This window comes from Brienomyrus brachyistius, chromosome 10 (assembly GCF_023856365.1).
Source record: "Brienomyrus brachyistius isolate T26 chromosome 10, BBRACH_0.4, whole genome shotgun sequence".
NCBI classification, from domain to species: Eukaryota; Metazoa; Chordata; class Actinopteri; order Osteoglossiformes; family Mormyridae; genus Brienomyrus; species Brienomyrus brachyistius.
The window spans coordinates 6,925,298-6,947,322 of NC_064542.1; the positions used below are offsets into that span (position 1 = coordinate 6,925,298).

The following is a 22,025-nucleotide window of genomic DNA, read 5'->3' on the forward strand; positions in this document are numbered from 1 at the left end:
AGGGCTGTGATGTCACTGTGATATTACTGTAGGCCCCCTTTTGCTGAATGGGACCCTCAGTTCCCTTCTGTGCTGCCTATGATGGAATGATTACATGATAGGTAATGGTTCCCAGTCCCTGTCATGATTAAAGTATGAATCCCCTCCTTTTAACATTTGTGATGGTGCCCCCCCCCACAGAGGTATTTTGCTGTAAAATCACACCTTGGCCTCTTTTGTTTGTGGTAATTATCCCTCGGTCATGGCCTGTCTGGGATGACCTTGTAATTACACACCGGACTGTGCTCCGCTATGACTCGGGGGGCTTGTTTAATAACCCAGTTTAAAAACGTCCCGTTGTGTTATTTCTATATTCAGAGTTAAGAGGTCATCTCTGGGGCTCTTCATGGTTGGAGGAAGTCCCTAGTTAGAATAACGAGCATGAAAAACGGGGGCCCTGGATACTGGTTAGGAGTGTGAGTGAAGACAATGTGTCGCATGGGCCTCAGTCACACCAGGCCTGGCCCTGCGGCTGATGCCGTCTGTGTCTCCAAGGGAACGCATGAAGCTGCCCTACATGAACGACCAGTGCGAGCAGATGCTGAAGATCTCCAACGAGTTTGTCCGGCTTCAGGTGTCCCATGAGGAGTATCTGTGCATGAAGGTGCTTCTGCTGCTGAGCACAAGTAAGGCCCGGCCACCACTGCGCCTGCGTAGGGACACACGGCCCCGGGCCACCACTCCGCCTGAGTAGGGAAACACAATCCTGGGCCACCACTCCGCCTGAGTAGGGAAACACAGCCCCGGGCCACCACTCCGCCTGAGTAGGGAAACACAATCCCGGGCCACCACTCCGCCTGAGTAGGGAAACACAATCCCGGGCCACCACTCTGCCTGAGTAGGGAAACACAATCCCGGGCCACCACTCTGCCTGAGTAGGGAAACACAATCCCGGGCCACCACTCCGCCTGAGTAGGGAAACACAATCCCGGGCCACCACTCCGCCTGCGTAGGGAAACACAATCCCGGGCCACCACTCCGCCTGAGTAGGGAAACACAATCCCGGGCCACCACTCTGCCTGAGTAGGGAAACACAATCCCGGGCCACCACTCCGCCTGAGTAGGGAAACACAATCCCGGGCCACCACTCTGCCTGAGTAGGGAAACACAATCCCGGGCCACCACTCCGCCTGCATAGGGAAACACAATCCCGGGCCACCACTCCGCCTGAGTAGGGAAACACAATCCCGGGCCACCACTCCGCCTGAGTAGGGAAACACAATCCCGGGCCACCACTCCGCCTGAGTAGGGAAACACGGACCCGGGCCACCACTCTGCCTGCGTAGGGAAACACAATCCCGGGCCACCACTCCGCCTGCGTAGGGAAACACAATCCCGGGCCACCACTCCGCCTGAGTAGGGAAACACAATCCCGGGCCACCACTCCGCCTGAGTAGGGAAACACAATCCCGGGCCACCACTCTGCCTGCATAGGGAAACACAATCCCGGGCCACCACTCTGCCTGAGTAGGGAAACACAATCCCGGGCCACCACTCTGCCTGAGTAGGGAAACACAATCCCGGGCCACCACTCTGCCTGAGTAGGGAAACACGGACCCGGGCCACCACTCCGCCTGAGTAGGGAAACACAATCCCGGGCCACCACTCCGCCTGCGTAGGGAAACACAATCCCGGGCCACCACTCCGCCTGCGTAGGGAAACACAATCCCGGGCCACCACTCCGCCTGCGTAGGGAAACACAATCCCGGGCCACCACTCCGCCTGAGTAGGGAAACACAATCCCGGGCCACCACTCCGCCTGAGTAGGGAAACACAATCCCGGGCCACCACTCCGCCTGAGTAGGGAAACACAATCCCGGGCCACCACTCCGCCTGAGTAGGGAAACACAATCCCGGGCCACCACTCCGCCTGAGTAGGGACAGGAAAGTCAGTTTACCTCTGCTAATTACGGACAGTAATAAGCTCACGTGTGCTGCTGTGTCAGTCAAGTGTCATGCACATACATCTTGCCCGAGACTGTAAACTGGGAACCCATTAGCGTCTGCCGTGTTAAGCGTCCATTCACTGCCAGGTCTGCATCTTGCTCCCCGTCTCGTGGCTCCTCATCCCGTAAACCCTGACTAACCACGGGGTGCATCTGTCCACAGTCCCGAAGGAAGGGCTCAAGAGCCAGGCTGTGTTTGACGAGATCCGCATGTCCTACATCAAGGAGCTGGGCAAGGCCATAGTTCGGCGGCAGGAGAGCTCCAGCCAGAACTGGCAGAGGTTCTACCAGCTGACAAAGCTGCTGGACTCCATGCACGAGGTGAGTAGGCCGGGCCAATCTGATCGGGGGGCAGCTCTAGGGGCATGATCCATGATAAATGATTTAGGTGGTAGGGAGCCTGGCTTGAAAGGGGGACAGTGACCTTCTCTGTGGGAAGAGTTCCTGGCATGAATAGGAGGGAAGGACACCACTCGCGCTGCAGGGGTGTGTCCATCCTGAGCTGAGGCTCCCACCGGCCGGGGGTGTCTGACGGCCTCCTGTCTCCACAGCTGGTCGGGGGGCTCCTCAACTTCTGTTTCTACACCTTTGTGAACAAGTCCCTTAGCGTGGAGTTTCCAGAGATGCTGGCCGAGATCATCAGCAACCAGCTGCCCAAGTTCAAGGCCGGCAGCATGAAACCTCTGCTCTTTCACCAGAAGTGACCGCCTTACAGCGCGATGCGATGCCTTAAAGCCCAGCCGGTGGACGGGGAGCTCAGGGGGGCGGGGACACTTCCCAGACCCCAGAATATCTAGACCCACCACACTCCAAGCCCACTCCAAGCCATCTGTATGAATGATCAAGCGCAGAAATTTCCATGTTTCCCGGAATCCACACCTAGATGAATTTGACGACAGATTTACCGCCCAAAAAAAGCTCTCCGGATGAAATAGTAACCAGCAGCTCGTGCTGAGTGGGCTTGAGGAGTAGGTCCATGCCATGCCATTTAAGTAGAATGTGCTTTGTGAGTTCAGCATTCCCTTCGATCGCCTGGAAATATTTTGAAAGTCAGATGATGTTGGACTGACGATAAATGCATGCAGGTGTTTAAATGGTTTACAGAGTTTTTTGGAGAAGGGAGAAGGTGCCTTTGTTAAGCTGTGCTGTTTTTCCTCATCGGCGAGGCTCAGCATGCCCCACATCCATATGAACTGTTGTCTTCTTGCTCTGGCTCCCCCCCCCCCCCCCCCCACTGTAAGTGGCCCTTATCAGCCGGGCATGGCCTCATTTCACAGCATCAGCTTCTCCTGCAACCCCCCAAAACCCCCCCTTGGGCGTGGGGGTCATCTCACGTTTGCAGTCCTGCAGGGCTCACATGACGTTGGGAGGTGGTGCAGGCCGGACGGCGGCGGTGTCCAAACGCAGTGATTGTGTTGAACGCCCTCCATGAGTCCCCACTCGCAGAGGTCGTTTCTCTGCTGTCGCTGTGCTTCGTCCTCCTGCTCTCATGTGGTGATCTGTGTCTCTCGTTGTACCCCCTGCCAGCCCCCCATCCTCTGGTCCATAAAGTGTGTGTGTGTGTGTGTGTGTGTGTGTGTGTGTGTGTGTGTGCATCCTTTTTAACGCCCTTGGTGCCAAACTACCCATAAAGTTGTATTTTGAACGCTTCAGCTTACGTGTGTCTTAAGAGACGTCGGTGTTGTTAAGAGGAGGACATGACCGCGCACCTCGCCCGTCGATGATTCTGTCGGAGAGGCTGCCCCGCCTACTTTGAGGGTCTTGGTAACTGATCCATCTGGGCTTGTGCCCCCACCAGCCAGTACAAGCCAGTTCAGCATTGCTCAATATCTACCTGTATTCAAATATAAATGTATATCTATATACATCAAAATACTCAGTAGGTATTTTTATAATGCTTTTTTTTTTTTTCTTTGAACACCAGCACATTTATCTTGTCAGTTTTTCTCTACCTGCCATTTTGATTTTTATATTCTCGTTAGGTAACCATCATCAGAGCACAGTGACTCTCATTGACCTATGGATGACTAAATGTGAATCTGATTCCATACTTTTCTGTAGTGTAACAAATGATTGGCTTTAACAAAACTTTGTACTTTCGCACAAAACATGTCACTAGCTCAACAACCCCCCAGATTGTAAGTGCCCGTATCGAGACTTCCCACTGGCGGCGTAGCGGAGAACGGCCGAGATTGTACCGATCCTTTGCGTTCCCGTGCAATGCTGAGTCAGATCTTTGTCTACGTTTCGCCAAATCTCATGTGAGTGACTGTCTCGAGCCGCCATGCACCACCTTTCACGTTGTTACTCTTTCCGGCCAGAGGGGGCAGTCCCCTCCATGAGCCGCGGCGTGTGCGTAATGACAGGCGGCGTGCGGCCTCGTTTCTGCTACTTGTGCTTTGGTGGATTGTTCATTTACACCTCTGGGTTACTTTCACATACAGCTGTGATCGTTTGTGGGTCGGACCCTCGGACGAGTCGTGTTTTACCCCTCATATAGTGAGAGTTGAGTTTAGAAAGCATTGACAGAGCATTGTAGAGTAATTTTGATACAGTATTTTTATACACTTTCTCAAAGGAAACAGAGAGCCTTACTAAGAATCCTAATTGCTTTTTAGATCATTTATCTGGTGCACTATGCTCTGCCAATCATTAACTGTGTGATACACTTTAATTGCTCAACTTTCATGGTTTCCTAGTTCACACAGTATGGAATTTGTTAATATGACATGGGAAAGTATAGTTATATAAAATATATATGGGAAAGTATAGTTATATAAAATATATACACACACACACAAAATCTGAGAGCCATATGCAAACGTGAAGTTTGTACCACCCACTTGTAAATAAATGTAAATTCTATATCTCTGGGGGAAATGTTTTAAGTGCCACATTTGAACAAAATTTAAATAAACTGGAGAATGTTTTAATAAATATATATATATGTATATATGTGTATATATATATATATATATATATATATATATATATATATATATATATATATATATATATATATATATATATATATATATATATATAAATACTATATATATATATATATGATATAAAAAAATCGAAGATAGTGACCAAAGCAAAAAACACAAGCATGCCCTGTACAGCAGTGATTCAAGGTATCCGGTAACTTTTTTTAAAAGGAGCATTTTGTACGATAGATCAGTGTTTTTGGATGTTACTGTGCAGAGACCTGAGCTGAGTGTGAAAGTAACCTACTGGCCTGAGTGTTGCACTACCCTGATTAATAAATACTGGTTCAAAAAGTATATTTTCTATAAGATGCATATATCTATAAAGATTAAGGGCAGATCATCATTCACTGGTTCATGGCTTTCATTAAGATGTTTGCTTGTATTTCACTTAGTAAATGTAATCCCATGTAAAGAGTACACAGTGTATTTGTTTAAGAGAGTTTTCTATTCTGCCTGTAGTAAACACGTTGATCTTTTCATCCATTCGATTTAAATGTTGGACTGTCTTTGTGTGGTACTTTCCCTGGGTATGATAAGGGGAGATATCACACTTAATGCAGTCCAAGTGAACAATCGTATAATAATAAAACTGCTTTTCCATTTCCGTTTTGTTTTAACGTCTTTTATTGGTTTCATTTTCTTTACAGCCATTTTCTACTCCACAAACTTGCAAAAACTGAACGCGTTGGCGCACCCCAGCAGAAAGCTAAATCTCTACGCTGTTTCAGTCCAAAACGGCGTAGCTATTATTAAGCTGAACGTTACCCCCTGTAGCAACAAAGTCTATTTAATGGCATTTTATACTGTGTTTTAACTTTTAAAATGTTATGGTGGGGTTTTGGCCATATGAGCCAAAACATTTTAATATGCAGGAAGAGACACAAACCAGCTCCAGTCACTGATTAACCAGTACAGGTGGCGATTAACAGCTGCTCCCTACCAATGGTGTCGCTGGGGTTTTCTCTCTCTCCAGTCCCCTGTTTATATGAGCCTCCCTGCCATGGGCGTCTCTCTGCATTTGCTGTACAAAGCGGCTAACAGATGGTAACAAAATTCAGCTGCAAAACCCTCCTGTTCGTAAAATGGCTTCCAGGGTTCATTTATGGCTGTCTTTGTGTAAAGAAAGAAAATTATATTAAAGATTTAATCAAAAACAATATCCAACAGTCAAAATGGACAGGGGAGAGGGTGAACAATTAAGCTAAAAAAATTAAGTTAGTATGCAAAATATAAAATACAAAATATAAACTTTTACTTAAAAAAATTTACCTCATGTATTTACAATGTTAATATGATCAAAGTATCTGCTACTTCATGTGCCATCCTACAACATTAATTTAATGTTGAAAGAGGTTTATGCATGACCCAAGGAGTCTATATTCACATTGAACCCCCCCCCATTCCCAGGCTACATCACTGTAAATAACCAAACACAATTTGTCAAAATGAAATGTACAAATATTTCCGAACATTTGAAACGGTGCGTTATTTCTAAGGATTTTCTTCAAGATGAACAATTTGATTATTCGTAGTAGTTCTAAACAAAGGAGCACAAACAATGAAGAGATGCACATGTCAGACACCCGGGGACTTGAGGGTGCCCCCTGCCTGTCTCCACTGTCACCTCAGATTGGGCGTCAGGGTGGCGACACAGAGACAAGGCTCCCTTGTCGCCAGGCAACCATCTTTCCCATAAAGATCAAGTGATGCACCAGGCGTCTGGGAGACGCCCAGAAACAGTGCCAAAGCTCAGGTGACCGAAGGGGGAGGAGCTGTGCTGAATGACAGTGAGGGCCGGGAGGGGAAATAAGAGGACAGGCATGATGGCTTAGACACACACACACACGTGCAGAGAGGCCTCCTGAAGGCCAGTGCCCCCTAGGGACAGAGCCCGACACAGTCCGCTCATACAAACTCCACGTAATTCTCCGGTATCAGGCCCGTCTTCCCCTCCAAGGTTCCTTCCAGCCATCCAGGCTCCCGCGACGGGTGAACTGTGAGAGAAACCCGCCACGTGTCACTGACACACTACTTGTACAACATACTCACAAAATTACTGCAATTCCTTATGTCAATTTCAAATTCAATGTTTGTTTAGTTTTTAAAATAATGAGGAAACATCCAGGCTAAAACCTTAGCTAGATCCTTTTCTGAACAAGACCCTACAGCACAGCGGGACAGCGAGAGAGTTTGCCAGGAGAACAGTATGGGAGCCACAAGGAGGGGGGCTTTACCTACTGACCAGGGGATTGGCTGAATGGCTAATTCAAGGTGCCTGGGCAGGACCGACTGTCCTACAGAGGGACAGTGCGGCCGTCATAGTGACAACCCCCCCCCATCATTAGAGGCCGTGATGAGGTTGAAAGGAATTACCTCGTCTGTCAGTGTTTCAAATTTAACTATCACAAAATAAGGCTTGTTAGAGTAAATGCATGTCTAATATCAGTAATATTTGTACAGTCGAACCTCGTTACTATGTACAAGACGGGATATCAAAAACATGTACGTTATAAGCATAGAACGTTGTAACCACTTAGTGCAAGATGGATGAAAGAACTCACGAAATATCCATGTAAATGATAAAACTTTAATAGAACAGACCCTTAAATTGACTACAAAACAAACAAACACATTATTACAAAGCTCATTCGGATCCTTGAAATTTTCCTTAAATTACTCACGATTACTTAGTACCGGCCGGCGATAAACGGCAACGAAAATACAGCTGGTCAAAATGGATTTTTAAAATAAACATTCGCATCCAAATTGGCATTTGGCCTGAAAATATTATTGAAATATTGGTCAAATTAAATCATAAAATCTTTTACTTCCATTATTATTCTGAATTCACAATTACCGGCATGACCGGTATTTCACAAGGTTTAATAAACAAAGAATACGCACACAACACTTAACAAGCCATTACTACTCAGTCCAATAACGATCGGTCAAGGCAACTCATTTAACGCAGGAAGTTTGAATTTTACTTTAAATGTAGACAGTCTATGCCTATGTGCATTGTCGGGCGAAGATCAGGTAGATACAGATAGGTGTAGCGACACAAGTTGTGGGCAGGGAGAGCGCTGTACGTTGTAACGATGGTTAGTTTTCGTATTTTCTCTAGAAATTTGGATGTTGTATCGTAGTTTACGCTGTAAGGGTGTACGCTGTAAACAATGGCTGCTATTGGAATAATACGGCTAAAAACGGGAATTGGAAACCTGTACGTTGAAAAGGTGAAAACGTTGTATCCGGGATACGTAGTAACGAGGTTCGACTGTACTTGCTGGCACACACACAAACACACATATGCTCATAGTCCCTCAGAGACACTCACCGTTTTCAAAGATGGTGCCCGCGGTGAAGGAGAGCTCAGACAAGTGCTCCGCCTTGCATGCGTACAGTGCCCTGGCCTTCCGTGCCACAGGGCTGTAAGGGCAAGAAATTCCCATAGAATAAATCTCTCTGTCTAAGGCTGTGTGGGTGCAGCATCCTGCCTACACTCTGGGGGTGTGGAGTTTGCAGGACCTCCCTGTGTGGTTGGGGGCTACCTCTGAGCACTGCAGTTACCTCTCTCAGTCCAAAGAGATGCAGTCAGACTGAGCGGCATCTCTGATCTGGCTCTGTCAGCAGCCATAGCACCTGCAGGTCAGCCTAGGTAAGCCACCTGCAGGTCAGCCTAGGTAAGCCACCTGCAGGTCAGCCTAGGCAAGCCACCTGCAGGTCAGCCTAGGCAAGCCACCTGCAGGTCAGCCTAGGTAAGCCACTTGCAGGTCAGCCTAGGCAAGCCACCTGCAGGTCAGCCTAGGTAAGCCACCTGCAGGTCAGCCTAGGTAAGCCACCTGCAGGTCAGCCTAGGTAAGCCACCTGCAGGTCAGCCTAGGTAAGTCACCTGCAGGTCAGCCTAGGTAAGTCACCTGCAGGTCAGCCTAGGTAAGTCACCTGCAGGTCAGCCTAGGTAAGTCACCTGCAGGTCAGCCTAGGTAAGCCACCTGCAGGTCAGCCTAGGTAAGTCACCTGCAGGTCAGCCTAGGTAAGCCACCTGCAGATCAGACTAGGTAAGTCACCTGCAGGTCAGACTAGGTAAGCCACCTGCAGGTCAGCCTAGGTAAACCACCTGCAGGTCAGACTAGGTAAGCCACCTGCAGGTCAGCCTAGGTAAGCCTAGCTAGCTAAGCAGGTCTGGGCCTACTTGGATGGGAGACCAAATTAGGAAAGCTGGGTTGCTGGTGAAACAGGTGTTGGTGTGGCCAAAAGGTCTGTGTGGATGTCCCAGTGCAGTGATGGGGACACTTTGCTAAAAAATGGTGCTGTCCTTCAGATGAAATGTAAAACTGAGGTCCTGACCCTCTGTGGTCATAAAAGACCCCTGGGCTTATTTCAAGAGAGTAGGGGTGGTACCCCGATGAACTGGCTAAAACTGCCCACTGAGGCCCTTTCAGATCTGGCCTCCTAATCATCACCTATATCTAACTGGTGAATCCTCCGCTGCCCCCTCACCAGCTTAGCTGCTGTGTGGCGAGTGTACTGATGCAGAATGGCTGCAGTCACATCATCCAGGTGGGGGCTGCACAGTGGTGGTGGATGAAGTGGCTCCCACCTAGCTTTGTGAAGTGCTTTGGGTGTTTTGAAAAGCGCTATATAAATGCAGCTTTTATTCATTCACGGTGTGCGTGCCCTGTGACGGACTGGCAACCCGTCAGGGGGGCGAGGATCCTGCTGGGTGTCAGGGCACTCCTTTCTGCGTGATGTGTTATCGTGTCAAGCACCAACAGTCTCTAAGATCATCTCTTGAGAAGGTTCATCACTTAGGTGGTCAGAGATTGCCCCGCACTCATGCAGTCTGCTAAGTAAAAGCAAAGTAATGTGTCTGAAATGAACACAAGACAGAAGCATCCACCTCTATGGGATCATAATGAAAACAAAACAATCCACACTCTGTGCTGATCGCAAAATTAAATAAACCATCCCTCCTTGCACCTGTAATTAAACCGTCTAAGCAAATCTAATTTGCTCTGTCGACAGGATGAATCACCTTCTGTTTTCATGGCCCTACTTCTGTCATCTGCAGGCACCGTGTGACCCCTCAGGGTCGCCAAAGCAGAGTCACAGGCCAAGGTGACGGCACTGGCTCCCTGCAGGGAATGGCTTTTATTTCCAGCTCATGGAGCAGCATGTGGATAGAACTCAGGGCTGTGAGTAAAACAGGCCAGTGATCTGCCCAGATGCTAATGGCTGGCAAATGAGGATCCACTGCGAAAGCAGGTGAACAGCAGGAATTAAGGGGGAACAGGAACATATCCGGAGGAGCCTTTGGGCGCGGAGCGGGCACAGAGACACACCTGACCAGGGAGCAGTCGCTGGAACCCGGCTGGGGGCTGGAGGGAGCGGAGAACATGGGCCAGGAGGGGGAACGCGGGGAGGAGGGGCTGGGGGAGGCCAGGCTGCAAGACAGAGGTGAAAAAGCAGTGAGATGCGAGCTGGCCAATGCGAAGGCAGGACGAGGTCAGGTGGTCAGTCGCTAGGATACCGAATATCCTGCATAATTATTGCGACTGCCAGGATAACCAGAGGAGCTCCAATCAGGCTTAAGCCGTAATAAAAACATCCCAATTTCAGTCATCACAATTTTTGATGAAAATGTGCTGAAAATAAAACAGCAAAAGCCAGCGTTTGAAAGGCAGAAGCAGACGGACAACTGCAGCATGGAAAGCAGGAATGATGTACCCAGTTATACCAGAACTTTCCAAGGGACTAGCTGTACCCCAGCCCTCAAAAAACTGCTGAGATGCACTAAGACTCGTAACTAAAGCAGCGCGGCAGTCGACGTTTACAGGGAAAGACGCTGGTGTGAGGGTGGCGCGTGGCCGCCAATGTGAGACCCTCAGCCTAGCCTGCAGACTAGGTTACGGCAGGGTTACTATCGCTCACGGAATCTAAAACTACATGAAGACATTTCTGCCAAAGAAAAGAAAACAGGAAAACTCATGCGAAAATAATAACTAAAATAAAAAACTAAAATTTTACGAAAACTATGAATATTACTTTCAAAACTAACAAACAACATAAAAACAAACATCAAATATGTTTCATTGATGTTTGTTTAATAACAATTAATGATTTGATTATCTTTCCAGCTTAATGGAAAGAATTCAGAGAGACGTAGCTCAGTATATTTCCTCTAGATGGCGCCACGCTTTGGGCCTGTTTTGCACAATGAGCCTCAGAAATAGCCAATAGCACTACCCTACAACATTTTGTAGTAGCTAGCTAAGTCCTACAACTTTCAGTCTAACCCCAAAAATATATTAAACTACATATAAACGAACCAGAATTATTTCTTTTAAATGAAGACTACTAAAACCATGCTGAAAACTAAGATGAATTGAATTCCAAATGAAATTCTACAATTAAAAAATTGAAACCCAAAGCTATATCGGGATCGGCTGCAGCGATCCTGAACCAGGTGACAGCCATTGGGTGACAGCCCTCGGGACCAGCTCACGACTTTCAGGGACAAGAACAATTGCTGTCTGATGGGGAACATCTCTAACAACGGAGAGCAGCTGTGTGATTGGGTGTAGCGAGGGCAGGGGAGCCCCCCTAGAGTCTTCCCCGAGCACACCATCGCTCATCGAGCTCCTTGCAGGGCCACGTCTGCCTCCGCCTCTGCCTGTTGTCTGGGGGCCACATTCGGCACACCCATCAAAATGGGGTCTGGGGGCCTTTGAACCCACGATAGATTTACTCTCTATACCCAACCTCCGAAGATAGCAGCGATATGTCCCTGGTTGCACATCAATGTTTGGGATGAGAAAACATCCCCCCCCCACTCTTACCTTGTGGAGACACTGGAGCGGCTCTTTGGATTCACCCTGCAAAGCAAGCAGCAGAAGACAGAAGAGGTTACATTCCCATCAGGCAGGATAGCGCCCCCACCTGGTCCGGCATTGACCGCCGCCCTCTCGCCTGCCGGGCAGCATCCCATTGCAAAGCTTCAGGGTCTCTAGCGAACAGATACGTACGGAGGGTTCTTTCCCGCTGCGTCTTCTGTGACCTTGATATTTCCGTCAGACATTACTAATCGAAGCAGCATCTAGCTCCACCTATCAGGTTTTATTGGGCCACATCAGTCACTGTGCTTCAATGACATCGGCGGATGAGCAAATAATGGTAATGAGCCAGACACACCATATAGTAAAATACTGCTTCCTCCTGGCCAAGAGCTGCCCTCAGCTAAATGACTCATGGGTTCATGCTATGATAAATCAAGACTGTGTCAAACACCCAGGAACACCTCTGTCCTCAGAGACTTCTGCATAATTACTAATAATAATCAGCATGACAACAGCAGCCCAGACAGTCGTCTTTGCATGGCCACGAGTGTTCCTGCGAACAAAAGATTACAATCTTTAACGTTGTTATAATCTGTAATGTCATAATGGACACCGTAGATCTCAAAGGATGAACCGCAATACATGTGACCTGTGATACCGCCAGCCATCCACCCGCGAGGACGGGATGCCAGCCCATCGCACGGCACGGTGTGAGAGATCAGGAAACGGCAGAGTCCTCAGGGAGTACAGGGCTGCACGCATCACAGGGAAGGGTCAGCTAAAGTGTCAGTGTCTGTTTAGAGAGCTCAGACAGCCACTTCCCTTTGCAGGGACATGCGGGAATAGGGGAGGGGGGGGGCAGGGAAAAACCGGCACACGTGAAACACAGACACAGGAGCAAATAGGAACATACTATGCAAAATCAGGAGCAAACAGGAACATACCACGCAGAGACAGGAGCAAATAGGAACATACCACGCAGAGACAGGAGCAAATAGGAACATACTACGCAGAGACAGGAGCGAATAGGAACATACTATGCAGAAACAGGAGCGAATAGGAACATACTACGCAAAATCAGGAGCAAACAGGAACATACCACGCAGAGACAGGAGCAAATAGGAACATACTACGCAGAGACAGGAGCGAATAGGAACATACTACGCAGAGACAGGAGCAAATAGGAACATACCACACAGAGACAGGAGCAAATAGGAACATACTATGCAGAATCAGGAGCAAACAGGAACATACCACGCAGAGACAGGAGCAAATAGGAACATTACTATGCAGAAACAGGAGCGAATAGGAACATACCACGCAGAGACAGGAGCAAATAGGAACATACCACACAGAGACAGGAGCAAATAGGAACATACTATGCAGAATCAGGAGCAAACAGGAACATACCACGCAGAGACAGGAGCAAATAGGAACATACCACACAGAGACAGGAGCAAATAGGAACATACTACGCAGAGACAGGAGCAAATAGGAACATACCACACAGAGACAGGAGCAAATAGGAACATACTACGCAGAGACAGGAGAAAATAGGAACATACCACACAGAGACAGGAGCAAATAGGAACATACTATGCAGAATCAGGAGCAAACAGGAACATACCACGCAGAGACAGGAGCAAATAGGAACATTACTATGCAGAAACAGGAGCGAATAGGAACATACCACGCAGAGACAGGAGCAAATAGGAACATACCACACAGAGACAGGAGCAAATAGGAACATACTACGCAGAGACAGGAGCAAATAGGAACATACCACACAGAGACAGGAGCAAATAGGAACATACTACGCAGAGACAGGAGCAAATAGGAACATACCACACAGAGACAGGAGCGAATAGGAACATACCACACAGAGACAGGAGCAAATAGGAACATACTACGCAGAGACAGGAGCAAATAGGAACATACTACGCAGAGACAGGAACGAATAGAAACATACCACACAGATGGGTCATAGGTAACTGAACACCAACATCACACAGGCCCAGGGATGCACCCTCTAAAACAATCCCCATCTTTCATGATCTTGATGTTAATTTCTCTACTTAATCACATACTTTCATCTGCCCAGTATTTACACAGACAAACAGGCAGACAGACACAGACAGACAAGCAGACAAAATAACTCCTCGAAGTCTGATAAAGCTTCTCACAAGCCGATCTTAATGGAGTTATTCTGTTTACATGGCATTTGAGGAACAGGGTTACTGGTCATACACTGATCATAATCTGGTTAATAAAGCATGTGAATGCACCGAATGCGAGTATGACGGACCTGGTTAAGTGACAAGCTGGTGGGCTGGCCAAATTACTGATCAACTAATGAACTTTAATTAATGAAGTATCACATTCAAGTTAGCTCTATGAGACTGAACTTTAGCTTACGCTATGACCATTGACTGTCTGTAACATGTAAAAACACCAACCCTCTTTGCACTGACATCAGTGTTATTGAATGATATAGCTAACTGGGCATGCTTGTCATCACAGAAATAGATCGGAAACTCTGCTCTCCAGAGCTGCTCCGCGCTGCACATGCCATCCTCTGTGCCTGTCTGGGGCACAGTAGCCTTCTGAGTTATGTTATTACTTGCAACTCGCAACCAATCAGAGTGCTTTGTCTGTATAGACAGACAGACAGATAGATAGATATACCGATAATCATAAAAGTGATGATACTGGATCCAATAATCGGTCACCCCTGACAGACTAGGACAGGTTATTGCCACTGATTTCCTGAATTGATTCCAATTCACAAGGTGCTGATTTGATTCGATTCAATTTTCAATTTGATTTAATATTGATTTGATTATGAATATTTCAGTTACAACAGCAATGCTGCTTGAATAGGAAAGAGATTCTCAGATAACTAATGCTGTAAATTGTGCGAGGAACCCTTTACCTTGGTACGTTATTAAAAATATTCATATGTGCATAAAGAATTTACCCCGAAACAGCTGCATTAATGAACTTTGTATTTAACATGAGCAATACGTTTTCGATCAGACATTTTTTGCGGATTGTGCATCTGCATGACGTCTCTCTAAGATTGGTGTATTTTTGCAGTTTTTCACAAGCATCTTACACACATGTTCCTTCACAGACTTCCTATTTCTGAAATCCGAAATACCTTCAGTGAAGCCGCCGCCACTATATTTATCTGTTTTTGTCTCCAGATCTCCATGAGAAGCTAATGGGGTTGAAGCTTCACACGTCCATGGGGAAAGGCATAAATACAATGGGATATAACAAACTGATATCGGATTATGCAAATGAAGATTGATTTGAATCAGAAAACCGATTTTTAAAATTCAGCCCTATGACAGACACAGACACTTAGACAGACCCTCAGACTGACTGACAGGCAGACAGGTAGATTGGCACTATGACATACAGGCAGATACTGAGGGAAGCAAACAGACAGACAGGTATACAGAGACAGACAGGCAGACACTTAAGCAGAGAGACAGACAGGTAGACAAACACTATGACATTCAAGCAGGAAGGCAGATACTCTGGGAGCCAAACTATAGGGTTGGGTGATTTCACATCAATATTATATTACGCATGTGCAATAATTACTAGGGTTTCAGGTAACGGGCAAAACATTTGGCCAGACAGCAGCTTTTCGGTACTAAACAAACGTTTATTTACTTGTGGATACAAAATCTACTTATCTTGTGAATAAACAAGATAATAAGATGTCAGAGCTGTGGCGGAACTTTCTGCAGTTTAAATCTGACATGTTTATTAAACATAAGGATATGTAGAATGTAGACAGACTATGACATTCAGGCAGACAGGCATGTAGACAGACACTATGACATTCAGGCAGACAGTATGACATTCAGGCAGACAGAGACTCAAGTAGACAGAGACTCAGGCGGGCAGACAGACACTTACAATCAGGTAGACACTCAGCTAGACAGGCAGAGAGACAGGTAGACACACTCAGGCAGGTAGACAGACACTATGACATTCAGGCAGACAAACACTCAGGCTGGCAGACAAATACTCAGGCTGGCAGGGGGTGAAACATCTAAATCGCCGTGCCGGGGGCCTGGAGGCCTGGGAAAATGACACCTTGTTAATGTGTCCCCACCCACCGCGCTGACCGCACAGTCATGCGGGTGGCGCTGTTCACACCTATAAATAGGGCAGCTGCGTTAAGCCAGCTACTCAGCCGGGTCAGGAGAGACCAGCGCATGGCAGGGTCACATGGTGACACGGAGCCCACCTCAGACGACGTAGCTCTTCCCATCATACACACGCCTCCCGTAGGAAGAGGAGGAGAAGGAGGCGACCTTCCTGCTGGCTGACCTTCAACGCGCTGGCTAATTTCCCACAATGCCTCTTACCAAGGCCCCGCCCCCAGAAGAGCCCGCCAGCTGCCTTGCGCGTCCCATCTCTCCGCTGTCCGCTCCATCCTCGAAGGGGGGAGCTTTGCTCAGATGGTCCTCCATCTCGCCATCTGTATCGATCCCCGGCCCCATAAATCTCCACAAGCATCATTCAATTAGCGTCACAGCCATGTGACCGGGGGGCTCGGGACGCTGGGAGGGCCGCATAACCGCAGTGCTCATGCACATTAAGCACAAATTGCCCCATATTTCCTGAGTCGGGACACAGACGTCCCATAAGTGTCAGCTCTCACCGCAGGGGAGAGCACGTCGACGGGCTAATGCGGCTCTGAGCCGAGCTCCGGCAGCTCTCATCACCTTTATTTACCAGGACACCTTCGGGCCCAGGAACGTTCCAGAAGGAAATAAGAGATTTGATAAGGGCCTTCCTTCGGAAATACAGGCAGCAGTGGCAAGGTGAGCACTGGCGAGCGATCGCTGTTTTCCTCTGAAAACTGTGTGACGCATCTGCAGTGGCTTGCAGCTCTGTGCTGGTTTGCACTGCAGTGCCCCCCCCCCCCAAGTCTAACTTTACACCTTCTATGTTTGGGAAGAGTTCCATGTAAATACATAAGTGAAGTCCTGGCTCCCGGTGGCCCTGCACTCAGACCAGAGGGGGGGTCCCCTCCCTTCTGCGGCCCGCCCAGTAACACTCACTGATCCAGGCTCTCCATTTGGGTGTAGGCGAGCCCAACCCGGATTCCCCAGTTTAAAATACATCCCTGTTAACAGATCCCGTTTTCGATACTCTTCAGTGGGCCAGGGAGCAGAACGACTAACGGGTCTCCTTCTGCACAGCAAGGCCCGCGCAGACGGCAGCCAGTACCGGCCTTAGTTTCTGGCTCAGATATTAAACTGTGACTGTCAAGGCTGAGTCACTGTCGGAGATACTTTCTCAGGCTTTTTCAGCCGTGTAATTAAAGTCTTAGAACAGTTTAATTCTATCAAATAAGCAAGAACGACAAAGGACGCCTCAGATCCCCAGTCAGAAGAGATGGGGGGGGGGGCAGCCATCTTCAACAGTGACAGAAATGGAAAATGTAGCCTTAAAGGTCACCTTTCTGTCCTATCCAGAGATAGGGGTCAATATATGTGCTCTGGACCACAGCTGAGGAATAAGGTCATGAAGGAGATGCAGGCTGCCCTCTCCACCCCCTGCGATGATGTCACTGCTGATTACATACATACATACATACATACATATATGCATGCATACACACACACACACACACACATACGCATATTACTTCCTCTCCCAGGTTTAAAGCAGCTCCGTCATTCACAGGCAAACCACCCATTTCACGTACACACATTTAGATCTTTGTGTGGACCATTTATTCATTTCTATGGGAAACCATAATTCCAGCCCTAACCTTAACCAAAAGTAACCAAACAAACCACATGACTTGATTTGAATTTTTCCTTGCGGGCACCGAAAATGTAGTCAGCATAACATCAAAATATCAGGTTTTTTCACATTGTGGGGACATTTGGTTCTCACAATGTAATACATTCATGACCCAAACAGACGCAGACATGAATGCACACACGCACACACACATACACGCACACAGACACAAATGCATGCACACACACTAAGTTCAACACTTTTAATTCTGCAGGAGCCATGACAGAAAACATGCCGGCAGCCCTGGCTTAACCACTCAACATCAATCTGCCCAATTAGATGTACAAGTTTATGGATGGATGGATGGATGGATGGACGGACGGATGGATGGAGGGAGAAGGAGTGGAGGGCTACTCACAGGGACTTGGGCCTATCTCGCCTGCCCTTGGGGCCACTGTCCAGCTCCGGGTTGCTGCTGTGAACACTGTTCACATGGGAGCGGCCCGGCGCGCTGCTGGAGTTCACATGGACAGACTCAGCACTGGAATTCAGGGCCTCGCTATCCCTCCTGTTGGCTGCAAGCACAGAGGGCAGAATTATGTCAGTACTGGGAGCATGCAGACGCAGGGCATGCAGACGGGAGCCACACAGATGCATGGGACGCAGACATGGGACACGCACATACAGGAGACGCACACGCAGGGAATGCACACGCAGGAGACACACATGTAGGGAATGCACATGCAGGAGATGCACACGCAGGGAATGCACACGCAGGAGACACACACGCAGGGGATGCATATGCAGGGAATGCACACGCAGGAGACGCACACACAGGGAATGCACATGCAGGAGACACACATGTAGGGAATGCACACGCAGGAGATGCACACGCAGGAGACACACACATGGGGCACAGGCACAGTGAATGCAGACAAAGGACACACAGACGCAGGGGCTCCACACACAGTGAATGCAGACATAGATGCAGGGACATACAGATGTGGGGGCACACAGATGTGCTGGAGTAGCATGGGTGAAACTACCTGGCTCAGCAAGTTGAGGTGTGTGGAAGAAGGTGAGGGGGCGCTCACTGCACGATGGGGCTCTGCTGTCTACGTGAGGCCTCTGGGTCTTACCCACTGGATCCGGCTGGCCACCGTCCAGCGGGGGAAGACCTTTAAAAATCTGAGTGAGGGAAAGAGGTGGAGAAGGAGAGAGAGAAAGAGAAAACAGAGAAAATAAACGTGCTTATTTCAGAAGAGGTGAAGGAGATGAACTGCTGTCATCCCAGCAGAGGGAGCAAAGGGGAGTCTGAGTCCCGGAATCACCCAGACAGACCGTCTGAAACGAGACTCAGACTGGTGGCTACAGACGTATGAGAGGAACACACTGCTGCCGGCTGTTTGCAACATGTTTGCCCATGACAAAATAAATGGCCGACTCTCATTGTTCTGACTCATGGGCGCCGCTCTTCAGGGGATAATGAGCACTGTTACAATTAAGGAATTAATTAGGTTGGCCTGGGAACGTCTCAGCATCCCCCCCGAGGAGGTGGTAGGTGAGAGGGAGGTCTGGGGAGAGGGAGGTCTGGGTATCTATCCTGAACTTGCTACCCCCGAACCCCAGACAAGCAGGTGGTAATGGATGGATGGATGAATTCAGGTATTTATTAATGCATCAGGAAATGAGGGTCATCAGAGATTTGATGGGGGGGTGGGGGTGGCATTAACATCCTTAAAATTAATTAGTAACGGAAATACATTTCGGAAACCTGGTATATAGCGTTACATCACCTTTTAGCGGCACATGTAATGTGACACACAGACAGGCCAGGCCTCAGATCCAGTGTCCACAGGAATAAAGGACGAGGAAGAATGTTTTTTTGTTTGTCTGGCGGGAGGTGGACTGATAGAGAGATATTTACTCTTTTCCCTCTGAGATGAGACCTTGACCGTAACTTAGAAGGTCACCTGATTTTGGCTAAATCCATAACCCAAAATAAAGGCGAGCTGTACTCACCCGCTCGTAGTTCTCAATGAGGATCTCCACGACAATGTTCTGGAACTTGATGTCCATGATCGCTGCCACGGTCTCCTCCTGGGGGCGTAACAGGGTCGGCCCAAACACCACGCCCAAGTTGGCCACAGTCATGAGGTTCTGCTGGTGGTGCCTGGCCACACTGTGGCAGGCGGCAGAGAGAACGCCAGGTCAGGGTGCTCCCGGCGCTTAGCACTGGGTGGGGGGGGGGGATGCGTCCAACACGGGACCAATTTGAAGGCTGGCCAAAGCTGCGATCAGGCTCAGAAATGAACAACCGTCACAGGAATAATGTGAAACATCTCAGCCTTTCCAAATCCAAGAAATGTGGCTCTGTGCCCAAACTTATGATCTCAAATGGATCTCGTGGGAGCACTCAGCCGAGTCCTGGATGTCCCGGTACGTAGTCGCACGCCCAGCGTACACAGCTGTCACCAGAGCAACAGGCCCCAAGTAAGAGCACCTCTGTGAATCACATCCATCACTTCCTGATCTCACCCTGCTCAATTAAAGCCATGACATCATCTAAGGCAGAGTTTCTGAAGTCGGTCCACATTTCTGCTCCCCCACCAACTCCCTTCCAACTGTCTGGGGGTCCCCGAGGACCAGCTTGAGAAATTCTGCTCTAAGGCACCTAACCGAACCCAGGCGCTTCCTGGAAGGGTGACCCAACGCAGGTATCCTCCAGTGGGACCGTGGGACCCAGTGACCCGTCTCCCGGGTGTCAGCTGACCGGGGCTGTGAGCAGCTGCACAGCCCGCAGACAGGAAGCGCTTCTGGGCGCCAAGGAGGGCGGTGATCCTCAAGGGCTCACTCATCCTCCGGGGACGATTTAAAAAAAATATTCTTTACATTTCAACTTTGGCCAAAATGCTTACTATGAATGGAGCAGCTCAGAGTTACACTGAGGAGAACCTGCAGAAGAATGCTGATGGAGGCATGGGCAGCCAGGAGGACAGCAGGAGTGGGGGGGGGGGGGCACTCAGGCAAACCTACTTTGCCAAGTGCATCATGAGCAGGTCCAGCATCTGCCTGTTCTTCTCTGGAAGGTGGTGGATGAGGCTGTGGATTTCGGAGATCCGGGTTTCTGGGTTGTCCAGTTCTGAGGAGACAATGCATTCTTCATCATTTCCAAAAGCCAAGATGGGGAGTGAATGGGCCTGCTGAGCTACCCTGCATGGCGACGGCCAGCCCGGGACAGATAAACCCAGTCCGGGACTGCCGACCGTCTCCACACACGGCAGCCATGCTCTGCACAGAGCCCTCAGAATAAATGGTGAAATGACCAAGCTAGAAAGCAAACTGCTGCCAATGAAGCAGTAGCGTGTTGAACTCGTGCTGTTTGGCCATATGGCTGCACAGAAGCCCACACACGTTCTCATCTGGCGCCACCTAGTGGTTTGGGTGGGTACTGATCCGTGCTGCAGTCCTGCCCTCGCAGAGGTTTATGTCGACCAATATCAGATTTCATTCCCACTTTCAGGGCAACCAAAGGCAGGCCCTGGGGTCTCTCCCACATCCCTGCGACACCCAGGTAGTGGGTGGGGGGTCATAATTAATAGCTCAGCTCCTCCCAAAGTGAGTGAAAAGCTTTTGGCCAGAGCAATAATAACACCCCCATTAGCATGGTAAAGCATTTCCTCTGAGACCAGCCAACACCAGGCCTAGCCCCCAGTGCACACATGGGGGCGGTTAGCAGACAGAGAGAGAGAGAGAGACAGCGGCAGATAGAGAAAGAGAGGCAGATAGAAAGAGATAGAGAGAGAGAGGGAGAGAGAGAGACAGAGGCAGATAGAGAGAGTGACAGAAATAGGGGGAGAGAAATAGAGAGAGCGAGGGGGAGAGACAGAGGCAGATAGCGAGAGCGAGTGAGAGAGAGAGAGAGAGAGAGAGCGAGAGAGAGAGGACTCACTGGCTGCCTTGATGAATATCCTCTGGAACTGGTATGTCATGAGGGGAGCAGGGAGCATTCTGGGAAGAAGACGAGAATGACATCACCGCCTTGCTGAGGCTCTGCTCCCCCATCAAAGGACAGCTGTGTAGGGACCCCCCCCCCCCTGGACGGCACAGAGCAGCAGGCCCCTCTGGGACACACCTCAGATAGTGTTTCAGCGCACTGGTGATGGTCTTTATCTCCCACTCTGATGAGTTGCCCAGTTCCACATCTGCACTGGTTTTGGGGTCTGCGGAACAGTGATGGCAAAATCAGCAGCCCGTCACAAACCCGCATCACCCGCCTGGCCCCCCAGCGAGGAACAGGTAGAGCGGCATGTGTGTGGGACAGCGGGGGGGGGGGGGGGGGCAGGCCGGCCTCAGAGGCTCAGGAAGGAAGGAAACAGGCCGGGAGAGAGGAGGATGTCTACACAGCTGCTGTTATCATATAAAAATCAGCC

At 49.0% G+C, this 22,025-nt stretch overlaps 2 protein-coding genes and 1 long non-coding RNA gene across 7 annotated transcripts in view; 2 read left to right on the forward strand and 1 right to left on the reverse strand.

Annotated features, from left to right (window-relative positions):
• Window positions 1-4,108, forward strand: part of nr3c1 (nuclear receptor subfamily 3, group C, member 1 (glucocorticoid receptor)) — a 32,895-nt gene extending 28,787 nt beyond the window's left edge. For all 4 annotated transcript variants that reach the window (XM_049027242.1, XM_049027241.1, XM_049027243.1 and 1 more), the window contains 3 exons: window positions 535-665; window positions 2,149-2,306; window positions 2,537-4,108. In XM_049027242.1, the coding sequence (XP_048883199.1) occupies window positions 535-665; window positions 2,149-2,306; window positions 2,537-2,689 (442 nt within the window). In that variant the 3' untranslated portion in view covers window positions 2,690-4,108. The remainder of the gene's footprint in view (window positions 1-534; window positions 666-2,148; window positions 2,307-2,536) is intronic.
• A 1,476-nt stretch (window positions 4,109-5,584) lies between these two features.
• Window positions 5,585-22,025, reverse strand: part of LOC125750019 (rho GTPase-activating protein 26-like) — a 45,627-nt gene continuing 29,186 nt past the window's right edge. For both annotated transcript variants that reach the window (XM_049027246.1, XM_049027245.1), the window contains 10 exons: window positions 21,728-21,815; window positions 21,545-21,603; window positions 20,629-20,734; window positions 19,615-19,774; window positions 18,639-18,780; window positions 18,011-18,167; window positions 11,818-11,853; window positions 10,321-10,422; window positions 8,316-8,407; window positions 5,585-6,972 (listed from right to left, as the gene is read on the reverse strand). In XM_049027246.1, coding sequence (XP_048883203.1) covers window positions 6,884-6,972; window positions 8,316-8,407; window positions 10,321-10,422; window positions 11,818-11,853; window positions 18,011-18,167; window positions 18,639-18,780; window positions 19,615-19,774; window positions 20,629-20,734; window positions 21,545-21,603; window positions 21,728-21,815 — 1,031 coding nt within the window. In that variant the 3' untranslated portion in view covers window positions 5,585-6,883. The remainder of the gene's footprint in view (window positions 6,973-8,315; window positions 8,408-10,320; window positions 10,423-11,817; window positions 11,854-18,010; window positions 18,168-18,638; window positions 18,781-19,614; window positions 19,775-20,628; window positions 20,735-21,544; window positions 21,604-21,727; window positions 21,816-22,025) is intronic.
• LOC125750021 (uncharacterized) lies at window positions 8,578-9,306 on the forward strand. The gene is made up of 3 exons (XR_007400270.1): window positions 8,578-8,651; window positions 8,752-8,836; window positions 9,112-9,306. It is a non-coding gene; the product is annotated as an uncharacterized LOC125750021 (long non-coding RNA).